We start from the raw sequence: 23,090 nt of genomic DNA, 5'->3' as shown, positions 1-23,090 counted from the left end.
TGTTAGTAATTGCAAAATGCTTATAAACTGGCGATGAGGGCCATCTCACTGACTGGATAAAAAGCTTCCTTCTTTCCAGGAAGAGCTTGTAATCTTAGGACACATTTCTTTGTGGAAAGTAAAACTAATTAACCAAAGGTGTGAAATTAGAGAACATTAAAGTCCTGTGAGATGCTGCTTTTGAGAGAGAGTGCATTAATGCATTTGCTGAAGCTGGCGTGTTCACTCTCCATACCAATATGCACAGAAGTGTTTCATGTTCTTTCGTTCGCACCCCCACTTGATTTCTTAAGCTTACCCCAAGGGCGTGTTTATTTAGGTCTGTACACTGCAGACAGTAAACAGAGATATGTAGTAAAATCATCTGCACAGAGGTCTATACTGCCACATCTAAACTCCTTGTGCAGAGATTAATGCATTTCAAGTTAACTTGGTCATCTCTTTGCTATGCCACTGTCCGCCGCCCAGAAATATCTTCAATGTACTTAGGCACTTGAGTTGCAGGGTAGGGAGGTGGCGGTCAACACATGCCTTTCATTCTCCTCTCTTGCTTTCTGTGTCCTTATGACACCCTTTTAAAAAGGCAAAAAAAGGCAGAATTGTTCCAATTATGTTTCAATCCTAGGATGATACTACAAGGTGACTCAATTGTGTATTTGTTTAATTATATCATCTTTTTTGAATACTTGTTTCCAAAAATGTCTGCATTAGAGGTAGGGTTAAGGAGTACAGGTACCTAACAGAAGGGATCAGATTCTAAATATCAGTGTAATCTTAGTCTGTTCAGTCAAGTGATAAATGATTGCAAGAATTTCTGCCAAGAATTTATTGAAAAATGAAAATGGGAAATGTCTAACTGAGAAAAAAATAGCCTTATTTTCTCTTTAGCTGTCTCTTCAAGCTGTGTAAGCCAGTCATCTGTCATCTTAGTTTTGAAAAGAAACTTGGGTGTATTCTTTTTTTCTTCATAAGAGATTTTACTTTGGTATGAAAAGATGTCTGCTGTTTGTATTTGCAAAGGTTAACATATCTTCTTAAAAATGACCTGTCATCTACCAAGCATTATACATGCTTGTTATTAGAAGAGAATCCTGTCACATTGTGTCCTCTATTGTTAGCTGCACTTGGTGTGCTGAGATGAAGACGTTTGCTTCTGGCTGCTCTTCTTGCTTTTTATTGAAATCTATTTTAAGATGCACAAGAACCACTATGTTTTATAGCTTTAGAAAAAAATGCTGTAATCCTTTATTATTTAGAAGTATTTTAAAGTCTTATTTAGTATGGGATATTTTTATGTAGAAAACTTAATATAAAGAGTACAGCTACTTCCATAAATACAAATCAAAGAGAACTTGTCATGCTAAATACATTCTTTCTTATAATTTCCTGTGTTAGAACAAACTATTGGCATCAAAAACCTGATTTTATTGTGTGAAGTACCCTTATTCTAAGAAGCTCATCACAGATTTTGTGTCTTCGTATGTCGTTCTTTGAGAGGAAATAGAATTCCACATAGGCTTTGTACAAATAAGTGGAGGCCCATAAGAAGAGGTATGCATAAAACCAGGCAAACCTCACTTCACATGCAAGATGCCTTTCTGTTTTTAACTGGAGACCTAGGAATTGCTTACTTTTCATTTCCTATATTAGGCATACATTTTCTTGTCTTGTTCCTGTAGGAATTTGTCTTTTGGTTTAGAAGGAGCTCAGATCATAGATTTGGCATTTAGAAAGTTATACTTTTCATTAATAATTGACAAGCATATTTGCTGATAATTCTAATTTTTTAGAGGAGGGAGTGTTACAGTGTTTTATGTAAATTGCAAGAGTTTTTAAGCTATCAGTTTTTTTTCCTTTTTGAAACCAGTAATTTCCTGCTGTAGCTGGAAATGTTAGGTATAGTTTTTTAAGTATTAAAGTGCAGCACCAGCTATTATTATTCTGCCTGAGCAAGTCTTCTAATATGTTTGATTTGTTACTATGTCCTCATAGGGAAGCATCAGCAGTAGAGTGTACATGACAGTGAGAAAGTAAACACATGCTTGCAATCAAATTAATGTATTTCATCTGTCTTCAACTAATAACAATCTGTCATGCTATCTATCTGAGAAGGGGCATAAACAGTTTATTTTGTGTTTGGAATAACTTCCTGGAGGTAGTTAATGTGACATGTAGTTTGTCTGACATGAGTATAACCAGATCAACACTCTAGATGTTTTCTTGATAACCTAAAAAAATTACTGAGAAAATCTGTACTGGAACTCTATTTGTATTTCGTTTTTAGCTTCCTTAAATTAAAGTAGTTCAGGACTTCTATGAAGGAGTTTTCTTTTCTTGGCAGTTATACAATTTTAGTGTGAGAAAAAGATTGCAAGTATTAATAAAATTTAAATACAAAAAGCTGCAGTTTGCACTCTGACGTTTAGGTTTGAATATTCAAGAAGAAGTATGTGCTGTAGTATTTTAAAAGTACCAAATCAAAACTGATTTTTAAAAAGCTAGGTAATACACAAAGTCTGATAGTACTGCAGACTTGGTACAATTTGTTGTCAAATTAATTTATTATTATTTCTGCACAATTCTGGTTATGTTATTACATCAGATAATAATAATTATTATCATTAATAACATCAGATATTTGTTATATCAGATGAATTTTTAATTTGCACAGAAAGAACCTTTGTGTCTAATGAGGAAATGAAAGTGCACTTGCAAAAAAGTTCTAAGTAACCCATTCAAATATTCTTTAGAAACTAAGGCATAATGAAATAGCTCCATCTTTTAGTGGGAAAGGATCAGGTTACAGATAAGCTGAGCAATAAGAAGCTAGGGAGGATTTTTTGTTGTTTTTGTTTTCTATTTTCTTTAGAGTGATGGCAGAATTAGAATTAAAACTGGGTAATATTGCTTATGGCAGAAGAGGCCTGAGAGGGGTTCCTTGTGGCTAGAGCTGTGGGACCTGCCAAGCTATGCTCTGCTGAGGTGCTATGGGGCAGAGGTAAATCCTGTTACCCAGAATGCTGCTCCCAGTATTCATCATGATTTCTGTTTTATTCTTTAGAATAGTGGATATTTGGGCACATCTTACAGAAATCCCTTTTTTATTCCCTTTTTCACGCACTTCTGCGTATGCATGGGAGAAGCAGAACCTTCACACTCTGCAATTAAACTGACTGTGCTTGTTGAGCAGAGTATACTGCATGAAGATATTACTGTATAACAGTATTGTCTTCATCACCCTGTTAGGTTTTCAGGTGCTCAAGCTTGGTTTGTTCTTAAGAAATCAGCCTGGAATAATACCAAAAAATAGGATGAAAAAGAGATCATCATATACAGCCCCCTTTTTTATGACCCTGGAGTATTTTCAGAAGAGAAAATATGTACATAATTTTAAGCACATGTAAATCAAATTAATAAATTATTAAAGCATTTTACTTGTCATGTCTGTGTGGGCTAATCGTGATAGCTCATTATTTAAACATTATGTAATTGTATACCTTGTGTGAACAGCTGCAAATACTTTGCAGAAAGATTTATATTTCTTTTTTCACAGCATACTATAAAAGAATATATTTTTGTGCAGTACCGTAGATTGATATAGATGTTTACTTATAACTTTAAAACTATCTTTGATTATATTAAAATATGAAATAGTTATAATATGCATGATAACTACAAAACTAAATAGTTGTAAATTCATTTATGTGTTAATACCAATTTTAATAGCAAATACTGTAATTATCAATAAAAGAAGTTGTTTAGCTTAAACTGGAGAACTGCCCCTTTGTAACAGATTCCCTCGCAGTTATTACAATTGCAAGCTTTGAAAGTGAAAGATGGTCAGATTTGGGTGGAGAGGCGTCCCTTTAGTGGAATTCTCTGAACTGTCTCTTTCATGTTTCTTTTCATACATATGGTTTAGAAAATGGTTAGGTTAGTTGTCGCTGGTATAAACATCTAAAATGACTGTGTAGTGCCTTATAGTTTACAAGTGTAATCTCACAATCCAGGAGGAATGCCAACAAACTATTAAACATTCAGACTTGCTTAACATGCATTATGCATGCCACTCAGCTGTTTATGCCATTCTGAACAAGTACTGTCACTATTTTTTCAGCTGCCTGGAAGTACCTGTACAAGTTATATATTTGTGTTTCTTCCAGAATTACCTGAAAGGAAGATTCATGCAAAATGGATGTTTTCTGACTTTAAAAAACTGTAGTTTTACATGGAGTTCTTCTCCAGTGATGTTATGAAAGAAGAGACTGGCAGCCCTGTGGGAAAAGGAGATAAATAGCATGAGTAGCAGCCTTTACATTCTGCATAAATGATGTTCTGTTGTCTTTTTAGAGTATGTGCAGTTACTGGCTTGAGTGACAATATTTAAATAAAAAACCACTATTATTACATTTTTGGCATTTCTGAAAGATAAACCCAGAGCATTCATCATTCTTCTAATTGATGATACATATTTTAAAATACTTACTGGCTTCATGTTGTATTACTCTAGTAAATTGTTACACATATTTTTATGTAATTAATTTTAAGACAATACAGCTGTGGGATTTGATATCACACTTTATTCCTTGAAGCAAACTCTGGCGAGCTGATTATATTTGTTCTAGTTCATTTGAGTGAAGCAGGTGAGCTAACATAGTATTTAAGCTGCCTGACTATTGGTTTTCCACATACATGTGGTGTAAGGAAATGGAAATGCTCATTTGTCCCTGCACAGTGGTGCTACGTGGCTTGTTGCAAAGCCTTTTTTTATCTTAAAGGAATGGTACATATATCTAAATAGTGTAAGAGAAACAATATGGCATTAATTCATTTACCATTAGTGGTTTCAGAGTCTCAAGTCAAAGACAGCAGAATTATTCAATCAAGACTGAATTGCTATTGAATGGCTATGTGTGGGTAGATTGTAAAGCACCCATTTGTGTTTTATCTAGCAGTTTAGTGTTTTTCTATTCCCTTGCTACTATCCAATAAACTAAAATTTCAGTGACTGACTCTTAATTTCTCAAGTAAAGTTATATAGAGATTTGACATTGAACAACTGTTTAAACCGTCTCAAGTGTTTGCTCGGAATTTTTCTATCATTTGATATCCAACCTTGCAGACAGTCATTTAAAATATGATTTCCTTTTCTGTTTTGAGTTAGCACTGTCTATCAGCTTTTCACTGCAAATAAATGATGTATAGCAGCAATTCAAAGGATAATGAAAATGTTTGTATAAATCACCCGAAGATGTGATCTAATCAAATCTCTCTGTTCCTAACTTAAAACGACTATTTTTTCCTTGTCTTCTTTGAAATGTCACTTGCCCTCCACAAAGGTGACTATGATGGTGTTTACGTCTTTTTCCTTACATAGATTCTGCAGTTTTCTTCTTACCTGTTTTTTTTCTCACATCTTCAGGAGTGCCTCAGAGGGAGTGTCTTTTGGATTTCTGTGGGAGTTTTGTACTTGTCTCCTAGATTCTGTTTTCTTTTTTCACTTCACTAGATCTCTGTTTAGTGTCACCTACAAATCAAAATTGAACTCTCCAGAGTTCACTAGAAACAAGTCTTTTAGCAAGCCTTACCTGCTTTTGCTACAGCAGACACTGATCTATGCTGGTTTCATCTACGAGGTGAGATTTTTCACTTGGATCTGTCTGGCTTGGTGGAAGCCATGTCTGAATTCCTGAAGTTCCTAATGTATTTTTGTTGTGCCAGTATCTTTATGGGATACCTGTACCTACAAATGCGTATAGATCTGTTAGTTATGGAGCAGCAATTTTTCTTGCTAGCTTTAATTGAAATGACTCTTCATATCAGACAAGCTTAAAGGTGAATGTTTGGTTTGATTCCAGAGAAACACAAAAGGTTGAGCTCCTAGTTAGTTAGAAACAGAGTGGCAGAAGAGGACAACTAAGAAAATGGCGATAATTTTTGGACAATATCTGGCAACCATGGGTTTTTTTGTAGCTGTCACGCAAGCTTTTTAGTGTGTATTTCAGGCATAAAAATGAGCAAATGGTAGCAGCCCATATTGTGGATGGGCTGCTTTCTAGGAAAGCGACTTCAAAATTACTTTGGGGTCTGATGAGCCCCTTTTTCTGTCCTTATCAGGCCAATCAGGGAAACAATACTATGACCTATCTCTCTCTCTCCCGTTGCTCGTGATGTCCCTCTGCTTCTCCTGATTTCAGTTTTCATGTGGTTTATTTAAGTATTCCATTTAATGCAAATATACTAAATGGTTCCTGTATAGTCAAGGAATTAGCAATGTTCTTGTACTCCTTTGACATTTTAACTATTGCTTTGCTAACTTCTACTTTAACTGCCATTCCTGTTGGTCCCATTTTTAAGACCTTTAGAATTTTAGAAATGATAGATCAAAGAAATGCTTTCACTGCATTCTGTAAAATTTACACATCTTGGGGTTGCTTTAGCTTTTCATGATCAGAAAACGTAATTTATGAATGTAGATAGCAGAGTTTGTATCCAAGCACTTAATCCAAAGTACTGGTTTGTAACGTTTGTGTGCTTTAGAGATTCACTGTTTGCAAAGAGTTAAATCTCTTTTCACTTTTCAAACTAAAATCCTTGTGTCTCCTTTAGACATCCCATTGTGAAGTTCTAGTCATAAATGTAAATTCTGCGTGGTAAAAATGGACCTATTAATTTTCCCCTGCTGTTGTCTTTGTCATTCACTTCAGATGAGGAGGATGACTGTACCATCTGGCACGTAAACTTTGCTTTGGGCCTTTCTCTAAATGTTTGTGTTTGATGTGTGTCCAAATCTTGCAGATTCTTTCTTTGAGACCTTTGTTAGATATGGCCTATTATAACCATTACCACAGTTAAAAAGTTCTTATTTTGCATCTTAATTTCAGTAATTCCTTTTTCTTGGCCAATGCAATGTTATCTAGTCATTTAGAATATTCTGCAAGATCATTTTCCTGCTTTGTAAAATCAAACTGTATTTATGTATCTGATTCTCTTTCTTTCTATCCAAAACTTATTTGTCTTTGCCTTTTCATGGCTTAAGTGCATTCTGGGATCATCCTTCATCCCAAGATATCTATTCCTGCTGTTAATTGGTTCATCAAACCAGCACACATTGGCCAGCTGTTAGTTTTCTTTCTGTAAAGTCCCTGCATTCCTTATAAACATCTTTTTAGAAAATAATTTTTCTCCTCCAAATCCCTCCTGAAAGTCTTTTTGCTGTGATGTCTAAATAAAATCTAGACAAGACTTATCTCCTGATGTGCTAAGAATTCTGCCTGTCGAGCTGACCAGTGTCAGATGTTCAAAAAAAAAGGACTGGAGGGTAACTGTTCCCTGTATTTTAGCTGATCTTCAGTAACTGTCTATGATTGTGCCCTTAGCCTGTGGCAATGCAAAGTAATTTGAGTTAGCATAGTCGTCTTTCATTGACTGCAAACTGCAGCTTTTTATAGTTAAATATTTATTAACGCTTAAAACCCTTTTCTTGAACTAAAACTGTGCCCTCTTTCATTGAGAGCTAATGTAACGTGAATTGCCTTGCATTTACTGTGGGCTGAGAGTGTGCACATGGACAGTTACCTGGCAGTTATCTAGCATAACAGTAACCGTACAGTTCACAGCAGACTGCCCATAATTCAGAAGGCACAAGGTGAAATACTTGTAAGTGGGAGAGGGACTGAGAATTACACAAAATTCAGAAACATAATTTCACCTTGATGTTCACTTCCAGTCTGTTAGATTCTAGGATCTTGTGTGCTTTTAATTTCTTTACTGTAGTAAAGTATATGCTCCACTGACCATATATTACTCTTGATGTTTCTTCAAATAGAAAATAGGAGGCATTTGAGGACATGATTTCCAATATGACAGTGGCATTTTCTTCCTGAAAATTCATCAACCTTTCAGCGTGCTGTTGTGTTTTTCCACTCCCTATTCTTTCCTTCCTGGGAAAGAGAGTTTGAGAGAGATTGTAACTTGTGAGCTTGTTTTTATGGACTTACATAAGCATGTCATGGTATTTTAGAGGGATACAGTGTAAATGCTATCTATCTATCTATCTATTTATTTTTATTGTAATCGTGTGTAGGTTTTTGGGTGTAGTCAAAGAAATACAGTGAGTGAAATTTGAAGATGCGGTTAAGGTTCCTTTAAGAGCTTGTCAAATAAAAATAAAGAAAATACGTATTTATTTTTCCCAAAAGAGTAATCTCACTGTTGTGTTTTCCAAGCTGCACTTAAAGCTAATATGTGAAGAGTAAAAATAATAGTTAATAATGATACGGTTTAGGCAGTATGCTGTATTTTTTTCTTAAAAGTGTTTCAACAGAGGCTCTCTTCTGGTAGTTATTTTTCAGAGAAAAAAATTAAGTAGCTGTTACGTAGACTGCATGAGTTTTTAACAAAATTGTTATCGACTTTGGGTTTTATCTTAGTAAATGTATTTGTTCTTCCTGTTTTTTATGAAACTATATATTCTACGTTTAGTATTATGAAAAACTGTACTACAAACATGAGTGTTAATAGCTTAGTATTTTAGTCCTTCACAAATTAATGCCTGTGGTAACTGGATGATTTTAGGCCTGTTCTTACAAACAAGGCCTTACTGATGTGCAAGGAACAGTAATATGTGGCAAAACCTCCACATTAACCAAGGTAAGCAGTATAAATGGGGTGTAGGAATCCCCCGTTAGACTAAAAATCTCCAAGAGAAAATCTCCAGAGCCTACAAATTAAAGACCTCCAATATCATTTTAAAATAAAGCCTTTTATGTAGCAGGAGAGCATTTTTTCAGCTGATAATCAAATGACACTATTATGCAGGCTTACTAGATTTGCAAATTTACAAGTTTTTACAAGTCAGTTGGGTCCCTTCCTCAGGAAATCAGTTTAAGTTTTTTTTTCCTGTATTGACTCAAAGAGCCTGGTTGTCCTTAAATCCTTCTGAATATATTTGCCTTATAATTTGACGGCATTGAGTCAACACCCTTATAGGAACTGTAATGCAATAAAAAGAGAAACTGTTCAATATAGTTTCCAGTTACCTTAGGATCAGATTTGGAGAAACTGGAATGTACACAATAAAACCTGTGCAAGACTTGAGTTCCATGTTGTTTTGGAAGCCACCAGTGCTTTTCAACATAAAATACCATTTGAAAACTTTGCTCTGCTTCCAATGGTTGTAAAATGATAAAAATGAAAATGCGTGTGACTCTTGAAATATGCATTTTACTGTTTTTAATTTTCTGAACCATACCTTTGTGGAATTGAAAACTTCATATACAATTAACTAAGCATCAATGTTTTTACTCAGTTCATTTTTTAGTATAGTGAATGTTTTTGCTCTGCCATGTTCTGCAATAAAATTCTTTATAACTCATTTACATTTTTTACTTAGAAAAAATATGTAGATTCAGATGTGCTTGGTGAACTCTATTTTGTAAAAGTCTTTAAATTACACTGGAATCTCCAATATGCATCATGCTTGCAAACAGAATGTGCAAAATTTAGTTCTATCTCAGGTTTTTGTATGTGGTTAGCAGTAAAGTTGTAACAAATTTCTTGTGTGTATCCAGAAATAAATTTGCCCTTTATTTCAGATATGAATTTGTTGCATTTGACCATATAATTTTAATTGTGGTTTCATTTTAGTTTTGCAAATAAAATTAATCTGAGGTAATTAGTTATTTTTATTTTGGCAAATGATTATAAAAAGAAACAAACTTGTATTTGCATACATCTGTAAAGGAAAAGATTACATCTGGTGTGTTTCCAATGAGTAATTTCTAAGACAGGTAACTAAATGGGCTCCATTGTACTAATTTTTCCTTTTTTCAACTTGTTTTTAGTTGACTTGGAGCATATGCGCACAGTGAAAGTTGACAAACACCAACGATTTTGTCAGGAAAACAATTTCAGTAGCCATTTTGTGTCGGCCAAGACAGGAGATTCTGTAAGTAACAAAAAAGTAAAATCCTTGTAGATTTTTTTTTTTTTAAGAAAGCCGTTATTCTGAGATATGATGTAGCAGTTTTATTATATTTCACATATCTTTGTATAAGTGTATATGTTCTTTATTAATTACAGTGGCTTCTCATCTGATTTGCAATTTGCAGTATAGATTTTAATACGGAAATGATCTAGCTTACACATCAGCATAAGAACTGAGACCAGCTGGATCTCTGTTTACTGTCAGCCTGTAGTTAAATGTATTCCTTCAATCCAGGTGGAGTCCCATGTATAGACCATCAATATAGAAACTTTCAACAGTTGATAATGTCACAAGACCCTGTTGTGACACAGTTTTTAATATGGGTCTCGAGCCATGAGAGACACTCCCTCTGCAGGTCCATTGAAATTTGAACATTCTGGTATTTGTAATGCTTTGCAGAGCACATTTTTGAACAATCTTTTGACTCTGAGCTAACTGGGTTATTTGTTTTAGTTGGAAGCCTGTGGAAGAAAAGGTTCTTTGTCAGTTAACTGTATCAGTCAAATTAAATCACACTGTATTGTTTTGCTTGATTTCTGTCATGTGCCTAATGACTTTGTCATTCCCATAAAGCAGTCCTGTATCTATCTCCTATTTATGACAATATAATTTACTTTATTTTTATGTTTTTGAATGGTAAGACCATGTTCAATTATATGGACGTATAATTCTGTAACACAAAGGGAACCACTTGTTTTAAGATCTTTGATGAAACTTCTACATTGGACTGCCTAATTTTATAAGATAATAGTTACTCTGTAAAGTCTCACAATACTGCTGTTACAGATGCAGTGAATCCTGATTCTCCTTATAGTTTGTGTTAAATCTTTGGCATAATTTTTTGTTTAAAGTGTGAAAATTCAAGCTTTTTATGCTAGAAACAGGACAAAAATTTTATAATACTTCAGTCAATGAAGCGTGCATCTGATAAAATGTATTCCTTTTTCAAGGAGACAACCTTTTTGTGGGATTTGGTAAGAGGAAGAAAAAGCAGTTCTTTTTATAAGGTTGATATATTTAACATTACAAATTATGAAGGAATCTTTATTACATCTTTTTAATTGATTCATGAATTACAGCAGCATCCCACTATATATACTGATTGTACTTTTTTTAAACTTACTGTTTAAAAACAAAAGTAAATCTGAACCTACCTAGAAAGCATTAACCAGAAATCTCTGGTTTAAATATCTACTAACAAAAGAAGGTATGAGGTATAGTTTACAGTAGTTCATTTTTAGTTTCAATATAGATTTGAATTAACTCTTTCACTGTTACCGCACTCTGGCCTTTGAAAATCTATTTGGATACGTATTTGAAATACATTTGAAATGTATTTGGGTAGTTGTGCAGGAAAGACAGGGTGTTTACCTTAGTGATTTAAGAAGAGGCCATCCGTTGCTACTGTGGATATAGACTAGAGGATCTTAAATACTAGTTAAGATAAATGAAGTGATTTGTTTTGTTTACCTCAGATCTTTCCAACAGACTTGTTTGCAAAAGATAATTTTATGTACATAGAAAAGCCCAAAAGTCTCAGGGGAGAAAAACTCTCATGAAAGATTTAGTATAGCCAACTGTCTTACTGTCCATCAAATTGCATAACTAAAGCACTGAACTCGTGCCTGCTGTTTTGTGCACAAAGCATCCTCATGGCAGGTGATCTAGCTCAGTACACCTGCGAGCCTGATGTGGGTTAAAGTAGATCTCTGGAAAAGGTAAGCCTGTTCAGGATTTCCTTTCTTGCTGTGTGGATGCTAGTAGAATAGACCAGCACTAGACCAAGTAGTTAGAGAAAGAGAAATCATTTTGGAAGCTACTGTGGCTTGTTGGTTGTGCCACTAATTCATTACTAGTTTCCATGTCAGGTGTAAGAAGAGATTGTGTAAATGGTATTTTTTTGAATTTTCACTGAAAATTACTAAAAGCACTTACATAGGCCTTACCTTTTGGGGGTGGCAGCTGCGTGATGAAAAGCAGTGTTTATTAGTAGTTTAGATTGTGAGCTCAGTCGAATAACCATGTAGATAAAATATAATGTGTAGCTCGACAATACAGTGTTCAGCAGCAGTGCAAGCTTACGCTGCTCCTCTTTAACATCTGTTGTGTTCTTTAATCCCATTTAAAATGCAGCTGCCTAAATAGTAAGATTGGTGGACTGGATTGAGATGAAGTAAAGGAGTTATTTAAGATAGCATTGCCACTCCATGTTATCTGTCAAACCAGGTCCAAAGTCTAACTCTGCTAGGCTGGTGCATGCTGTACACCATCTTGCTTGTTTCCTAGATAACTTCTGTTCAGTATAGCACTCATAATGTTTTGCGAGACTCTTTGGAACAAATGTATGATTGCTAATGTTTTTTAAACGTGTGCAGTAGAGATTTTGGTGATGTTGATGCACAGTTCTGTTGTTCTCAATTTCAGAAACCTACAGTTGTATTGCACAATACACTGGTAATATATTTTTGTGCTAAACATTAGTGAATACCCTTATTCATATTTTATAGCACTGAGAGTAGTATTTGAGAGGTGGGTTGTGCAAAAGCTTGTTTAAACTTGGGTCTCTCGAGGCAGAGTAGAAGTGTTGCTTAACAATCCAGCATACTGTTCATTCCTTGTACCATTGTTGAATTATTTTCTCCAATTTTTAAACAAAATTGAACGTACCAGATGAGGTTATTTTCAGATCTGTTTTGCACAGGTCATAATTTTGTAGATCTCATTGTTTACAGTTCAAGAATGGTTTGATATATTTGAAAGAACCTCAAGGATGTCTGTTTTTAATCATTTAAATGCAATTTAATTTTTTTCCATAGGTCTTCCTGTGTTTTCAGAGAATTGCTGCTGACATACTTGGCATCAAATTAAACAAAGCAGAATTGGAACAATCACAGGTGATTTTCCACAAATACATGGTTCTTAGTATTTTATTTAGTATTGAAAAAATAATCTCATTGCAAATTAATAACTGTCCTTTAAAGCAAGCTGCATCTGTTGTTCTGAAGACAATTATTTACTTTCACAACAGCTTTTTTTAAATATAATAATTCTTTCTTTATCCATCGTGATAAACTTGCTGAAACAAGAAAATATATGTTCAAAAAATTAGGAAAAAACTTTAGTTTGAGAGCTGTTTGTTTAAAAATAGTACTTAAAATTGTTTTAGAAATTAAAACCTCTATATGTATGCATATACAGGTATCATGGAAGACACTTATATATACATTAATTACTGTACATTGATGTCAGATACAGTTTTTATAATTGTTCTTTTTTAATTCTTTACATATTTAAAAACAAATTTAATTTTAGAACACTACAAATTCAAGTGGTAGAAGGCATAAGCTTCTGTGAGTGGAAATGTTCTAAATCAATCTTCATTGTAGTCATACAGGAGAAAATATTATTTGTCAGTCATAGATTCAGGAATTAACTATGTCAAATCCTGTGTTTGGTTAATCTCAGATTTTAGTTTTCATTGTGTGCCTGTATAATACAGGAGAAGAATTCTTTCCTCACTAGTGACTGTCTGCCTCAGGGAAGGAATATTGACTTTGTAGTCACTATTTCCCATTTTATTCTGATGTGCAGATGAGAAATGAATGGTGTTCTGGTTCAGCATACCCATTCTCAACAGCAGGCAGACCTGTGGAATCATGGATTTGGGTAGCTATTACGGCTCCCCCTTAAAGGAGCTGCATAGTTTCTGCCCTTGCATTTTGTGTTTTGTTCTTTACATTATGAGTGTTATCTTGGGGATTTTCTGCCATTTCCTCTGCAGTAAAAAAGCGCTGAGAGAGAGGAGAATGTTTCCCAGCCATAGGTGGGAAGGTCATCAAGAAGGTTGTCCCTGGTTCTCTTACATTGGTTAGCAGTGAGTTAGGGATGTGAATATAGCGATTTCACTGTGAACGCATGGCAAAACCCTGCTGCGTGTCCTGCTCTGAACTGTAGCAGAGCTTTGTTGCAGTGCATGCTGTTCAGTAATTGATGTATGCAAAATAGCTCTAATGAGAACATTGTTTTATGACCTTACAAATTAGTGGGGAAAAGATGTTTTCACTGTTTTTAAAAACTTGAACTATAACTATATTAATTAAAATGTAAGCACTTGCTTAATTGCATCTTCCAGAGTTGGAAGTCACTTATTTTTTTATCAGTGAAAGTTAGGAGATCAAAAATTGTTCAAATAAGCAATCAAGCAAGAGGTTTTCTAATATAACCCCTTTTCCCTTACCACCTCCTTCTTCCTAGTTCCTGCTTCTAAAAATAATTTTCCTGCCAGGAAGGCTGTGTGCATAGGTTTAAACCAAAAAGATTTTATACAAATCCAGTTTCAGAAACGTCGAAAACAAAGATCATACTACTGAGACAACCCTTACTATATAATGACATTTGAGATTACAATACGCTTATATTAAATTTACTTATTGAACCAAAATGTAACTGTTCTAGTGGTGTAATATCCTGGAACTGCTAGTTACTACCAACATTAAACAAGTACCACAAAATAAGTCAACAAGTTTATTTAAAAGAAAGGCAAAACATTTCTTATGTACAGCTTGGTCTCCTGCTTTTTGAAATATACAATAAATATGTAATTTCTGAATATTTTGCCACAGCAATGTTTACAATCTGTGTTGAAGTGGTTAACTAGAAAACTGTACTGTAAACAGTAAAATGGTAAAATATACTTACAGTGCTTACCTGTAAGCAAACAAGCTAACAAGCAAAGCTAAGGAGCTTCGAAAAGCTGTAATTTATAGGTAGAGAAATACTGTGTCTTTTCAATGATCTTTTACTACTAAGGCACCATCCATCTGTTGTTCTGAGTTCTATGATTATTTGCATATAAATAATTCAGCACCTAAAGAGTTCTTTAATTTTTCTTCAGTTGTTTAGCTAGCACTGGAACATCGGTCTTAGACCTCTATGTGCTGTGTGGTGGTGTGTTTTGGTAACTCAGGTCTAAGCTTGTAGATAGGTATGCAAACACCTTAAATTAAAAAGAGAATATGAGAAAATGGATTATACAGAAAATTGTAGCTTTCTAAAGAAAGTGTCCATTTTTAGGTTGTTATTAAAGTAAGAACCTCTATATAGCCCTGACTCAAGAGTACATAACTTTCCGAGTCAAATTGGTATCGGCTTTAAGTAGGCTTCTTCCTACCTTAGTACTGTAATTTCAATTTTTAATTTTGTTGAGCAGATCATTGGAATATGCAATATGTGGATTAGACAAAGTCGATATTACGCAAATTGCAGTAGCAATAGCCTATAAATAATTAATATGCATAAATTAAATATTCACTGCGGCCCACACATTACTGTTAATGTGAATCCAAGCTATAATGATTAAAAAAAAGGTAAAAAAAACCCTGAAAAACAGAGAACGACAACAAAAAAACCAACAACAACAGTAGAAGCAAACCTGGTAAATGGGGTTGGACAGAAAAGAAACTTCATTGTCACCGTTCAGGTATAGCAGAAGTCACTGTGTGGTGCTACGCTGTGCATGTAGCTAAAGAGTGAGAGCTGGAAAGCAGCTGCCTGATTTTGCAAGGTTCTGCTAATCAAGCGTAGTTTCAATCTGTTCTGAACAAGCAATAGTTCTTTGTTACCAGTAAAACGTTTGCTTCCTTTCAGAGTGCTATTTTGAGTGGGCTGACCAAATTTAAGTCAGTGAGAAACCAACGGGAATTGTATTGGAGCGTCTGTCTGTTAGCTGTATCTTAAGGTTCATTGTTGTATGGAACCAAATAACTTGGTCACTTCTTAAGATAGGAAAGGTAAAGTCATAAGGAAAACTTCAACCTTCCTATTCTCAGGGAGATGAATAGAAGGACATTTTTTGAGAGAAATTTATTAGTCTGCAGTGGACAAGATTCATTGAAGTAATGTGTTGATGCTGTTTCCCAAAAGCATGGAGCTGGTCTCTTGGCTGGAAGGAGGTGGTGTTACATGATGTTGCCATTGCTAGGTTTCTGGTTTACCACAGTCTTTTTGCATGACAGATACAGTTCCTTAGTGTGGTGGTGGGGTTTTTTTTGTGTTTTGTTTTGGGTTTTTTTGTTGTTGTTTTGTTCTGTGGTTTTTTTGGTGGTTTGGTTTGGTTTTGGTTGGTTTTTTTGTTTGTTTGTTTTTTCCGCATCTGTAAAATGGGCACAGGGCTTCCTGAAGTTGTGGAACAGTTATGTGAATGTGTTCCTTAAAGTTTTTAGGCATTTAATACTCTAGCTATTGGACTATAAAAGTAGATAGATAGATAAATAGATGGAATTAGATAAATGCTATAAAGAAACAAATAAAAAAATACAATAGTATTTTTAGTATACAATAGTGTAAAATAGTAAGTGTGACTCATCCTTAAATCAGTAAGTATGCAAGTGTTGACTTAGGTTTAATTTTTAAACAAAGAGTAAAATACATTTTAGTTTTTACAAATGTGCACTATTTACACACTGGATTAAATCTTTGAATTTTCCATATTTTGTGTAATGTGAGGTTTCTTCATTTTGAAAAATGAGAAGGTTGTTGCTTGAATATGGTTGTCAGAGGACATCAGATGTCTTCATTCAATCTAGGTGGTAACAAAGTCTAAGATGAAATACTGAGTTTGTGTAAAATGCCAACAGTGAAATGCTATATGTGAATTATGTTTTATTATGCATTTCTTCGTTATTGCTGATTGTCCAATATTGAGAATACTCTTTAAAAATTATTTCTTGCATTTTTTGTTTTATACCTGAAGATCATATTTCTTGTGTTTAAAATCAATTATAATTGTCACAGTCACTAGGAAGATCTTAGAAGTGACTCACAGTTGGTTAGAAATAAGTAACAGGAATCCCAAACACATTATTTTAACTTGTATGAATTTGTGGGGCTTGACTCATGACATTTGAGCTTTGATGACTGGCAGAACTGCAGAAGCTCTTGTGAAAAGTGGATGGGGTTCTTGGTCCCCTTCAAATTAACAGGAAAACTTCTGTTAATTAACTGCAGGAACAAGCCTTAGAAATTGAATTATTTGCCATGCATTGTTTTAGAAAACAGCTGCAGCAGTTTAAGATATTAATGCAACCCAAGCTATTTGTTACTGCCCTTTTGCTGGAATTTATCACTCCCACAGCAGAATCAGAAAATGGAAGGTGATCATGTGCCTTGGCCACATCAGGGTGAAGTTGAGCAGCTTAGCTTAAACTGCTGCTGAAAGTTGTTTTTAAGTGAAGCTGCCAGACTTTGTGCTGAAGCGGATGAGGTGCAAGTACACGTTGTATTCCACCAGCTCTCCTTTGGCAGCAGTGATCTCCAGCAGAGGAATAGGACAGACATTTGGGGGTGGTAAGTTTTTAAGCTATCTCAGCTAGAGCTATTAAACCTTGTCTGTTAACATGCTGAGATGACTGTTAATCAAACTTTTATTTGGTCAAAACTGTGGTGCAACAAAGAACTAGATTACTCTTTATGCGTGACTGGAATGTAGAGCATGTTTTTGAAGTGAAACAGTTCCAAAGTAAGAAAATTGCAGATTCTGACTTATTTTCAGTCCTCAAAATACTCTCCCTTTTAAATCATAAGGGTCTGATGAATTTTGAGGAAATAGCTCCTTTACTAATCAAATGGTTTTCTTTCTATATTTTTTACTTTCAACCATAGTGTAAAAACTGCATGGGGTACAGCTTTGTTTCTTGGCATTGGCAAGAGCTAGCATTTTTGTAAATGATGTGTAGTTTTCTCTTTAACTAAATGCCAGTTCACAAACTAGGGTCTCTGTGCCAGCTTTGTACAATAAAATGTTTGGCAGATAAGTCAGATCTGGCATTCAGAGCACCTGCACCAAGAAAGATTATTTCTCATTATTGACAGTGGTTTGAACCATGGCAATGATATCCCTGACACAGAAACTGATACAAAGAAACCCAAGTTTTTAATTACCATGAAATTAAGAAAAGAAATGTTGCGGTGGTATTTTTTTACTCTTATTTGGATGAAATTCCTTTAGATAATCCAAGTAATTTATGATAGTCAGTTTCTTGCTACAACATGCTTAAGCATAGGTCACTAACCTGCCTGTGTTTACAGGATGGGATTTAGACCAATGTTTTGAGGAACAATTAATTGCCTACTGATTGCAAGACTTCCCCACCACCACCCCCCCAGCTCTAGTCAAAAGATTGGTATGAAGAAACTAGGTCCTGTGAGGTCAGATAACACTGTTTAATGCTAAAACTCCAACTACCACCTTACATGGGATTTGGCAACCTTTCCCTTGATAACATCAGGCCAGGAGTCCAGTAAATCATGAGTGTTGTCCACTAGATAAGATAATATGAATGTGATCAATTAAACTCAAGAAGAGTACATCAGCAGCTAATAAATCCAAATCCCTTACCAGCCAATTCAATTATTGTTGTTTGCTTAACATATAGGTTTTATTTACAGAGGTAATCTTTTACATATACTGTTTATATATTCATATAATCCAGTTTATGTATTGTTTCTTTTAAAATAATAGTATTTATTCATTTATCTATTCATTTTAACCTTGAAAATATGTTGTATAAAAGTTGAAGTATTTAAGGAAAAATTATTAAACCGGTTTAGGGTATCTTTCATAGCAGACCTACCTCCTCTGTTACTTCTTTGCTGAAATTGTTCTATGAATTTTTCTCCCCTTTGGATGAACACTGCATTAATAGTGAGAGAACTTTCAACAGTTTTGTTTATCTTTAAGGGGAAAAATGAGAGCCTTTTATTTTTATATGAAGTAAAGAAAAATCAAAGTTTTGCAGCACTTAGATGTGAGGTTGTTAATTTATGTCACTGTTTTTGATTGTATGTTTAGTTATAATGCGATAGTTATGTAATAGAAAAGATGCATGTGTCCATCTAATGCACTTTTTACAATTGTTGACAGGAAGCTGACTAATGTAATACTTAAGTACCGTAGACTTATAGGAATAGGCCATTGTCATTTTTTCTTCCACTGAATTGCCTTCCTTTTTATTCTCTCACTTCTCTTGCTTTAATATACCTTCATTGATTGCACGTATGAATATTTCACTTTGGTGCTTTGAAAGGGCATGTCCTTGAAGAAGCTTGAGAAGCAGCCCTGATGCCAATAGTGACGCTTTCAGCTAGACATGTTGCTCTTGTATCAGCATGAGGCCTGAAAAGAAATGCACTTTCATTTTGCTTCTACATAGTCTTTTAATGTCATTCATTCATTCTTTTCAACTACTGATCAATCTCTCCATTCTTTTTCCTTCTCTTTTCTTTTTACATTCTTCTCCTTGCCTTCTATCCGTTATGTTGATACATGATTAACAGCATGTTGTCAGGGCAGAGCTAGTGAAATATCCTGAAGAAGATAACCAACGTCACAACACTTCCAACTGCCAGAGCAAAGTCTGCTCAATGCAGTAGTTCAGGTATTGATGGAAAACTTGGGTTTTTTTTCAAGCTGCATTGTTTTTACATGAAGTAACAATTGTTACAGTAAGTTCTATTGGAAAAATATATTTTGTGTCTGTAAGCACTTGTAATACTTAACATATTAATTTGGAATTCTGTGTACAATTATATGGTGTTTCTAATAACCAGATAGTTCATGTTGAATGAACTTGAAATACTTCGTGTTACTGTATTAGGAAGGTCTTCCAGTGCTGTATATTCAAAATGTTACGTAGCTGCCTCAGATGGAAATGGACCCAAAATTGGAATCTCATTTCCTTCTCCTCATATGGGAGAGACCAACAGTCTTATCAAATGCTTTGTAAATAGAATGGGTAATATCTGTTGGATCTGTATTAGAAAATAAATATTTATGGTATGCAGAGGTTCTTATGTTAATTTAGTCTTTAGTTAGTCTGCCTATCAAAGCTTTTTTGAAATATGGTTGTATTTGAAATTTGCTTTGAATTCTCTCCATATTTTCCTGTGAAGTGCTTGGAGTAAAGATGGAAAGACAAACTTACGTAAAATTTCCAATTACAATTTAGGCAGTTATTCCTAAAGAATGCATACCATAGTCTCTGTAAATAAATATTGTTTTATTATTTCCATAAAAAACAGTTTTCATGGAAGTAAAACTGTATTCATTGCTTTTGCAAAAAAAAATCATGTTCCATTTGTAGTTGTGAAAACCTACCAAGGCACTTCCTTCTGCTTAGTATGGTTAAACTGGTATTTAGAATGAGAATTAGCACCTGATAAGACTTTCTGTAAGATAATGAAAAAACCCTAATCAGTGTCTGTTTTGCCTAATTTTTTCCCTTCATATTTTGTAGTAAAATATCTGTTGAATGTTTTGCCAGCATGAAATTTCTGATTGTTACTGTGTTTTCTTTTATGACAGAGGGTGGTGAAGGCAGATATTGTCAACTACAGTCAAGAGCCTGTGACAAGAACCGTTAATCCTCCTAGAAGCTCAATGTGTGCAGTTCAATGACCATGCTATTCTTCTCTGTTTTGATACCTTTGGCGGTCCTCCTACCTTGACATAGGCTCCGGGATTACCAGGAACTTTGTTTTAACAGTGACCATTACAACAATGCAATTAGAGGTTTCAAAAACATGTTGCACCATTGTACGTTGAGAAGCAGCAGGCAGTTTTTTGACTGGCCAAAATTCAAACATGAGACCACACACTTTGAAAAATTAAGTTCTATATTCTTTTAAATTATATTTAAATAAAGCGGTATAACTGTGTTTATATGTTTCCTCCTATCTATTTGACTGATGCCAGAATAACAATGGATGAAGAAGTCCTGCATTCAGAATACTTTTAAAGACATCACCATGGAAGGGTATTTTGCCAAAGCATTTTTAAATTTTTTTTCTCTTTTTTCTCCTGTGATCTGATCTAACACTCAGCAAAATGTAACTTGGAAAAGCTATTGCTGGAATAATTTTAAGCACGTAATATATTTTATCTAGGGATAATTTGGAAAGTATTCCATTAATATATATACATAGTGCAAAATGTATAAATCGTATCCAGTAAGAAATAGTGCTTGAAATAAAGCTGTAATATAAAAATAGTTATTTTTCTGAAGTCTCAAGTTGTCTCCATGGATGCTCTGAAAAATGCTAGTATTTTTGTGTATTTTTATTACCACATCAGCATTACTTTTTGCAGTAGTAAATATGCTTATATGACTTCATGAATATAGATGAACCTCAGTCAACAGTTTGGGCTGTAAATGTTGAGTGATATATTCAGCATGCATTAGAAACTGTTGATAGATCAACTAGGATCAGTCATTTTTAATAACTAACTGAATGACTTTTGGCCTGGTACTCTTTTCTTTCTAGTTCAGAGTAAACGACAAATAAAAAGCTGTTTGCTCTGTGATCATCACATTTCTCCTCTGTTCGTTTTATAGCAGTCTCTTTTAGATATGCAGTTGTCTGCTGGCACATCTGAATAGAAAGCTAAGGAGAGAAAAAAAAATTAAGCTAACTTGATTCCAAACCAGAAATCTTTTCCTGTTTTAATTCTAAATGTGTTTTCTTACAAAGTACAACAAAACATTTTGAGATTTAGAAAGTTAATGAGGCTGAGTGAAGGAAGCTTGTATATCATAAGTGAAAATGGTAATGTCCGTCAAGTGACTGTTCCTATTAAGCTGTTCAAGCAAGCGCTTAATAGTTGGAACTATTAAACTATTAAAATAGTTAAACTATTTTAACTATGTTAAAAAAAAAAAAAAGATTGCAGATGGCAAAAATGCTTTTGGTATATTCCAAGTTCATTGAAAAGCTAAGTTCATTTTTAAACCATTCAACATGCAGCTTGGCACATAGTTTTATAACTACACGATAATGACTTAGTGTTGTAATATTTTGTCATTAAAATGTGGGAAATTCTAAGAAACAAGCTGCGATATTGAGAAATTATTCTACACTAAGGTAGGTGTGAATTTGCAGTAAATTATTTCTTCTAAGGTTACAATTTGTGTTCTTGCTTCTGTCCCATGGAGTTCGAGTCCCACTGCATAGCTTTACCTTATCGTTAAATGCAATTGAAAGGTGAACTATCTTCCACTAGCACCAGATGAGAACTTCTGGTTCAAACAGTTTTTCTGAAGTAGCTGATAAGTTTACAAGTTTATGCCCTCCAAAGCATGTGGTAAGCTTTTTTGAACCCTCAGATTTCTTGGTGTGTTTGTGTCCTGAACTCTGCCCATACGTTCAAATATTCATAAGAACTGCCCCTTCCCTGGGGAGCTGAGCACAGCCTGGCACAGCTCAATGGCTAGAGCCATCTTTCTCCTGTGCATGTGAGTCAACTTCCAAGTTCTGCTTCCCAAATAATATGTAGCATGGTCTTAAAAGCCAAACAGTGCTTTTCTCTTAAAAACTTCTGTAATCTTACTTTTCAGAAGAAAATGCTTTGTCATAACTTGATACGCAAAGCCCATTACTACCCTGAATAATAAAAAACTTTTGCTTTTATATTTGGGGTAATCCTGCAGTATGAAGGCTGTGATACGTGTCCCAGTCCAAGCTATTTTACAGATGGATTTTATGTCTCTGTCTCATCACGATCTTTTATTCTCAGTGCCTGTTTTTCTAGCTGTCTTTGACTTGTACATCCTTTTGTGCTTTATTCCCATTGATCTTTTCACCATTTTCTATGTTAAAGCCCTACCTCCTCTGAAGATATTTTTGTTTACATTTCCAAGCTGCTGTCATTCTTTCTGCCTAACATATATGTGTATTATTTACGCTAACCAGGAATCTCTTGTCTTCTGTGCCCCCAGCCCCTCCTTTTGCTGCCCCTCTTAACCTCCTCAGATGTTCTGTATTGTATACTGACTTCCACTCTCCCTGCCTTTCCCTACCCTTCCCGCCCCATTTAGATCCATTACCTGTCCATGTTTTAATCCTTACAAATGAGCTTTGCTCTGTTTGCTCAGCCCTGGGGACCCCACCTTGAGCCTTCGGATTCCAGCTGCAGTCTAAATCCTTAGCTGTGGTAGCTGCCTTTGAAGTGCTGCAGCAGCTGTGGTTGAAGATTCAGGGGTGCCCTGAATGTATGGCCCAAGTTCCACCAGGCTGAGAGACAGGTCAGAGATAATTCTGGAGGATTAAG

The 23,090-nt window shown here is 34.7% G+C and overlaps 1 protein-coding gene across 2 annotated transcripts in view; it reads left to right on the top strand.

Moving 5' to 3' along the window:
• RAB28 (RAB28, member RAS oncogene family) overlaps nt 1-20,701 on the top strand; it is a 66,753-nt gene extending 46,052 nt beyond the window's left edge. Inside the window, exons 5-8 of one of the 2 annotated variants that reach the window (XM_075148783.1) lie at nt 9,846-9,949; nt 12,805-12,882; nt 19,322-19,422; nt 20,349-20,701. In XM_075148783.1, coding sequence (XP_075004884.1) covers nt 9,846-9,949; nt 12,805-12,882; nt 19,322-19,417 — 278 coding nt within the window. In that variant the 3' untranslated portion in view covers nt 19,418-19,422; nt 20,349-20,701. The remainder of the gene's footprint in view (nt 1-9,845; nt 9,950-12,804; nt 12,883-19,321; nt 19,423-20,348) is intronic. The other variant, XM_075148784.1, reaches the window with a different exon arrangement.
• The last annotated feature ends 2,389 nt before the right edge of the window (nt 20,702-23,090 follow it).

Source organism: Calonectris borealis, chromosome 4, assembly GCF_964195595.1.
Source record: "Calonectris borealis chromosome 4, bCalBor7.hap1.2, whole genome shotgun sequence".
Taxonomy (NCBI): domain Eukaryota; kingdom Metazoa; phylum Chordata; class Aves; order Procellariiformes; family Procellariidae; genus Calonectris; species Calonectris borealis.
This window is presented reverse-complemented; position numbering and strand designations above follow the sequence as displayed.